General features: G+C 40.9%; 1 protein-coding gene across 1 annotated transcript; it reads left to right on the forward strand.

Moving 5' to 3' along the window:
- Positions 1–213: 213 nt before the first annotated feature.
- On the forward strand, positions 214–1,980 carry LOC132549581 (kelch-like protein 10). The gene has a single exon (XM_060213522.1). It carries the CDS (start codon positions 214–216, stop codon positions 1,978–1,980), a length of 1,767 nt encoding a protein of 588 aa, XP_060069505.1.
- The last annotated feature ends 5,351 nt before the right edge of the window (positions 1,981–7,331 follow it).

The raw sequence follows: 7,331 nt of genomic DNA on the forward strand, positions 1-7,331 counted from the left end.
CGAAACTTATCATTCATGAATATGTGGTCTTCGTGTAAAACAAGTGCGTTACATGTAACGTGACTATAAATAACAGTTCTAAGATAGGAAAATAATGTCCATCCGAACTTTGAAAAAACAGGTAACGTCACGTGGGCGGAAGTGACATCACAATGAGACGGAAACGTTGGAGGCGTCATTTTGTTTATGACGGAACTTTTCTCAAGTTACAAGATGAATGAAATGGAAGACATGGACCATATCGGACAGCATCTTCAAATGAATGACATGCGCAAGAAAGGGCTTTTCACAGACGGTCTCATTCATATACCAGCCGAAAATGTATCTTTACCCATTCACAAAGCAATCATGGCGAGTTGTAGCAACTATTTTAGATCTTTGTTTACTTGGGGAATGTGCAATCGTGAATATGAGAATGATGTCCTCATAACTGGCGTATCTGCCAAAACTATGGAAGCCGTCATTGACTACGCGTATATTCAAAGTGTTGATATACACGCAGGAAACGTCGAAGACCTCATAGCGGCTGCCGACCGTTTTCATATGTTTGGACTTCAAAAAAATTGTACAGATTATCTTGTCAATGAACTTACAGTTGAAAATTGCATTGGTATTAAGATGTTTTTTGATTTCTATTCTTGCACAAACGGATTGAAAAGAACAAATGAATTTATCTCGCGACATTTTACAGATATTGCAGAGACAAGTCAAGAATATCTACAAATGAATTTCGAAAATCTAAAGGAAATTATTAGCAATGACGAAATCTATGTTTCTGACGAGAGTGAAGTTTTGAGTGCAGTACTAAGGTGGATAAAACACGATATGGAAAACCGAAAATGTCATTTTGCGGAATTATTAAGTGTTGTGAGACTAACTTTCGTAAATCAATCATATTTTGATGTCTTCCTTACGACGACTCATGGGATTTTTAATCAGTGCGCAAATTCCAGATCAATCTTAGAAAAAGCAAAGGATCTGAAAAACCGGATACGGAGCACTGATTCGATAATCTGTGATCCATACGAGAACATGCTCCGACCTCGTGTTCCGCGTGAAGTTCTTTTCGTCGTCGGTGGATGGTCGAGTAGTGGCGTTGTAAATTCTTTGGAAACCTTCGACCGGTACACCGGAAGATGGTATGATGCTGTCTCGCGCATGCCCAACACGCGAGCATACCATGCCACTGTCCCACTTGGTAGTGTAATCTACGTTATCGGTGGCTACGATGGCGCCAGATATCTGGCCTCTGTAGCATGTTTTTGCACAGCCACGCAAACTTGGGAAAACAAAGCGCGTATGCATTTTCAGCGATGTTATGTTGCTGGTGTGGAACTTAAAGGCAAAATTTACGTGTTTGGAGGATTCGACGGCAGACAGCGTCACGACACTGTGGAATGTTACGACGCAAAATCAAATCAATGGAACGATGTGCAACCGATGCTCCAGTGCCGAAGCGATTGTGGGGCCACGGTGTCTGGGTGTCTAATATATGTAGCAGGTGGTTTTGATGGAACTCATTGTCTGTCTTCAGTTGAGGTGTACAACCCATCTACCAACCATTGGACAATGTTGACAAACATGTCAGTTCCTCGTAGTGGCGTGTCCATTATGGCGGTCGATGGCGTCATATTTGCTATTGGCGGATATGACGGGAGCATACGGCTTCGGTCAGTTGAAGAATACAAACCGTTTCGGAATGTTTGGTCCGAGGTCGAAAGTATGAATGTCGGTCGCAGTAACTTCTCTGCAATCCTCTTCGATCAGAAAATTTACGCCATTGGTGGATATGACGGTTCTGTGACGTCATCTCACGTGGAATGCTTTGATTCCAAGACAAAGAAGTGGTCCCAGAAGTGTCCACTTAAGACCGGAAGAAGTGCATTAAGTGCTTGTGTCGTCAGCGACATGAACAATGCCAAAGAATTCACGTGTCTAGGACGAGATGCTTTGGTCACTCAATCACCAATAAATGAATAGATAAAATATAAACTTCAAATTAAAAAGAAAGAAATATATAACGACTGAAGATCTCTAGAAGGAAAAAATCAGAAAGATTAAATCGATTTCACAAAATTTTTGTAATTCTATTTTATGATAACTAAAACACCGAATTGATTTCCCTGGCCTAACGAAGTACGCAGAGAGAGATGAACCCATTGATTACGTAATGACCCAAATACTCAGATAAAGCTTCTCCTTACAATTTGTCACGCACATGTTTGTTTAATAAATATCCCATGGACCAGCAACGTGTCTACATAGTTGCTAGTATTTGTTTTAGGTAAATAGCAGCAGCATAAGTCAACATTGGAAGATTCGACAAGCGTCATTAAACTTCCATATGTTTAAAAATCAAATATTTTTTTTCCCGTAGATGTTGTAGTGAAAACCGTGGAAGTTATCTCCTTTGGTTGGACTGACTTGACATGACAGCACTTTCTTGACTTCTAACTTCCAAAGTAAACGGACGTATTCTTCAAACGTGAGTAAACCTCGCTGTATCACTTATTAGTTGGGAGCTGGGAGAAATTCTACAGGGTTCAGTGTGTAACCGCGTACTGAAATACTCTACAGTATTAAGTAACATTTGTGTTTTATTATCTGATGATGACAGATTTTAATCCAAGATTCTACAGTAGATTTCTTCTGTTTGAGGATGAAACACAATATGTACTCTCATTATTTTATCTGATAACAAATTTTAAAGAGTATCTCCTCATATTGATATCGACTTATTAGTCTCTACCAGAGAAACCGGAAAGGGAGGGGAAGCCTTGGTTTTCCTTTCCGCCCAAGCGTCCCTGCATCTGTGAAAGTGGTTTGTCAGTGTCATGGCGGCTTCAGCCCCGGAGAGATATTCATCAAACTTCTTTCACTTATTAAGCATCAAAATATCTTGAACAACTTTGAGTTTAATTGTTTTGGGTCAAGGTCATGGTCACTGTAACTATTTTTTTTAGAAAAAAATGATTGTCTGCGCTCTAGAGGCTTAATGCCGTGAGTGATTTTGATCAAATTACACACCCTTATTAAGTAACAAAATATCTTGGACCTATGATTCTCATGGTTATCGGGTTAACGTCAAGGTCGCTGTTGCTATTAAAAAAAACCTTTTTAAATCTTTACATTGTAAATAGCTTGTGGAGGTCGACTGGGGACATGTATTACTTTATTTCCTATTTTAGCTATGTCTATTTTTGAAGTAATTACAGCATAACAGTCAATTCCATTTAACACAGAATCAAACAACATTAATTTTTCAGGCATTACGCATGCGCTCTCGTCACACTGTACCTTAACCATACATTTAGATCAGCTGATACTTGCACCTGCTTTCCTTATGCGCGCGCCCAGAACATAAACAAATGTTGTTTATTCGACATTAATGCTTCCTGATTTAGCGACAAGCTGTCACTATTGAAAAATCAATAAATAATAAAAATCTACAAATTAATGTTTAAATAGACAGACATTATGTGTTTATTTTGTTCAGATAAACACGAACATATTATCAATTACTTATTTTCCTAGACGTCGAAAACGAACGCCTACGGGAAACATGTTTAATGTATATGCTTTTTTAACGCTAAATATTTGTGTTGATGAGAAGAGAAAACATTTTATTATGAATTCTCCGAAGATACAATCACTGGATGTTAACTGTAACTCGTGATTATCATTAAGCACGTACATGTATACAAATGCTTTGCTAGAAGTGGACGTCATCCAATATAGATAAAGTCAGTTTGCGAGTGTGATGATTCAATGGCATTCATATTCCTATAAATATATGTTTTAGTAGTTTTTATCTGGAGAGAAACTAGAGTCATACCCAACGGTTATCTTTCATACTTCATTAGTGATTATCAGAGATAGCATACGTTGTACAAACATCACGAGACCGGGAAATACAATCCTCGATAGAAGAACCATGCTATTGATGAAAATGATGAGCTGTTATTTTCACACTATTGATTGTGATATATATAAACGATTATTTGTGTTCGTGATGAAGTGCAGAATTTTACTCTAGAAGAACATGTGCTGTATATCATTTGCATAAAATAAGACACCAGTTTTGTGTAACGAGTATTTAAGCAGAGCAAATGCAATGTGCCTTATTCTCACGAGACTGGTTTGTTTTATGCGAATGTAACACCACCTGAACCGGGGTTTTCCTAAAACAGGAAATGATATATAAACGAAACGGAATGCAGTTCAGTTCGATTCGTTTCTATTTTGTTTGTATTTTTATCAATTTCTGGTTTTTACAGACAAAACATCGTCACAGAAATCAGGCAAAACCCGAAAGAACTTAGTTGCAAATATATTTTATATTTTCCTCCTGAAAATGGTGTTTTGCTCTGGCTATTTGAGTAATTTTTGTGTGTATTTGTTTTTTTCTCAAATAGCAGGACACAATGTAAATTACATAAACATGGATACAGATTTCGTATGTAAACCTAACCCATCAACAATGAAAAGAAAAACTAGCACTTGGGACTTATCGCTCAATAAATCTGCTTTGACAATATTTTACGATCTCAAAGATATATATAAGGCGATATTTTCTCAAGTATGAATTGTGTATTTGTTCGTCTGCTGCAATATATAGTAGGTGATGGTTCCCTCACTGAACAACTTCCGAGAGGCCCGTTGCATGCTATCTAGAACAATTAGGGTAAAATATGTTACCTAAGAACACAATCACGATAAAACCGATCGATCCGTTTCCCAGATCCTGAGGAACAATAACCGGCAGGAGAACAACACTCTATCGCCTGAGCTACCTCGGTCGCCATTACATCAGTATAGAAATAAAGTCACGCAACAAAAGGAGTTCCGAATGAAACAAATGAGTTTAGATATAACATCTTGTTTTCGCGTCATCGCTATATTAGGTCATTTCAGAATTAAGAATTGACCACATCGCCTCTATTAATACGCATTAAATATGAAATTGAAAAAAGCGAAGCCTGTATACCAATATTTTAAACAAAAATCAAGACCAGCTGTTCGCAAATGACCCCGTTGCCTGTTCACAAATGACCCCGGTGGCTGATCAGAAATGAACCCGTTTGCTTTTAACAATAACCCCGGTGGCTGTTCACAAATGACCCCGGTGACTGTTCACAAATACCCCGGTTGTTGTTCACAAATGACCCCGTTGCCTGTTTACAAATGACCCCGACTGCTGTTCACAAATGACCCCGTTGACTGTTCACAAATGACCCCGGTGCCTGTTTACAAATGACCCCGGCTGCTGTTCACAAATGACCCCGTTCACAAATGCCTGTTTACAAATGACCCCGGCTGCTGTTCACAAATGACCCCGGTGACTGTTCACAAATGACCCCAGTTGTTGTTCACAAAAGACCTCGTTGCCTGGTTACAAAGGACCCCGGCTGCTGTTCACAAATGACCCCGGTGACTGTTCACAAATGACCCCAGTGACTGTTCGTAAAAGAGCCCGGCTGCTGTTCACAAATGACCCCGGTGGCTGTTCACAAATAACCCCGGTTGTTGTTCACAAATGACCCCGGTGGCTGATCAGAAATGAACTCGTTTGCTTTTAACAATAACCCCGGTGGCTGTTCACAAATGACCCCGGTGGCTGTTCACAAATACCCCCGTTGTTGTTCACAAATGTTCCCGTTGCCTGTTTACAAATGACCCCGACTGCTGTTCACAAATGACCCCGTTGACTGTTCACAAATGACCCCGGTGACTGTTCACAAATGACCCCGTTGCATGTTTACAAATGACCCCGGTGACTGTTCACAAATGACCCCGGTTGTTGTTTACAAAGGACCCCGGCTGCTGTTCACAAATAACCCCGGTTGTTGTTCACAAATGACCCCGGTGGTTGATCAGAAATGAACCCGTTTGCTTTTAACAATAACCCCGGTGGCTGTTCACAAATGACCCCGGTGGCTGTTCACAAATACCCCGGTTGTTGTTCACAAATGATCCCGTTGCCTGTTTACAAATGACCCCGACTGCTGTTCACAAATGACCCCGGTGACTGTTCACAAATGACCCCGGTTGTTGTTTACAAATGACCCCGGCTGCTGTTCACAAATAACCCCGGTGACTGTTCACAAATGACCCCAGTTGTTGTTCACAAAAGACCTCGTTGCCTGGTTACAAAGGACCCCGACTGCTGTTCACAAATGACCCCGGTGACTGTTCACAAATGACCCCGGCTGCTGTTCACAAATGACCCCGGTGGCTGTTCACAAATAACCCCGGTTGTTGTTCACAAATGACCCCGGTGGTTGATCAGAAATGAACCCGTTTGCTTTTAACAATAACCCCGGTGGCTGTTCACAAATGACCCCGGTGGCTGTTCACAAATACCCCGGTTGTTGTTCACAAATGACCCCGTTGCCTGTTTACAAATGACCCCGGCTGCTGTTCAAAATGACCCCGGTGACTGTTCACAAATGACCCCGGTGACTGTTCACAAATGACCCCGGCTGCTGTTCACAAATGACCCCGGTTGTTGTTCACAAATGACCCCGTTGCCTGTTTACAAATGACCCCGGCTGCTGTTCACAAATGACCCCGGTGACTGTTCACAAATGACCCCGGTTGTTGTTTACAAATGACCCCGTTGGCTGATCAGAAATGAACTCGTTTGCTTTTAACAATGACCCCGTTGACTGTTCACAAATGACCCCGGTGACTGTTCACAAATGACCCCGTTGCCTGTTTACAAATGACCCCGGCTGCTGTTCAAAATGACCCCGGTGACTGTTCACAAATGACCCCGGTGACTGTTCACAAATGACCCCGACTACTGTTCACAAATGACCCCGGTGACTGTTCACAAATGTCCCCGGTGCCTGTTTACAAATGACCCCGGCTGCTCTACACAAATGACCCCGGTGACTGTTCACAAATGACCCCGGTGGCTGTTTACAAATAATCCCGGTTGTTGTTTACAAATGACCCCGGTGGCTGTTCAAAAATGACCCCGCTTGCTTTTCACAAATGACCCCGGTGGCTGTTCACGGGGCGATAAACCCAACAAATATTGTTTCTAATAATAATGATAAAGCATATATCTTTATACAACTCGTTTTTATGGTTTCTACAAGAAGTTCGGAATATGTATTCTTTGAAGCACTTTAATAGCGTGAAGTTGTGTTTGATAAAATATTCCCATGGCCTCACTGTATTTTCGTTGTAATTAGTTTAAAGGATGATTAAGAATCATCGAAAATCTGAAGTAGAGGAAAAAGTCGTTGAACCCCTTCAAACGACTTACATACCGCACATGCGCTTGTGGCAATCGACTATTCTGGACTTATTCCAATATCAAA

The sequence above is a fragment of the Ylistrum balloti genome, unplaced genomic scaffold (genome assembly GCF_031769215.1).
Source record: "Ylistrum balloti isolate Yb309-2 unplaced genomic scaffold, AGI_CSIRO_Ybal_v1 Utg370066, whole genome shotgun sequence".
In the NCBI taxonomy this organism is placed as follows: domain Eukaryota; kingdom Metazoa; phylum Mollusca; class Bivalvia; order Pectinida; family Pectinidae; genus Ylistrum; species Ylistrum balloti.

Coding starts and splice junctions, on each gene's coding strand:
- LOC132549581 (XM_060213522.1), top strand. CDS start 214: ATGAATGAAATGGAAGACATGGACCATATCGGACAGCATCTTCAAATG.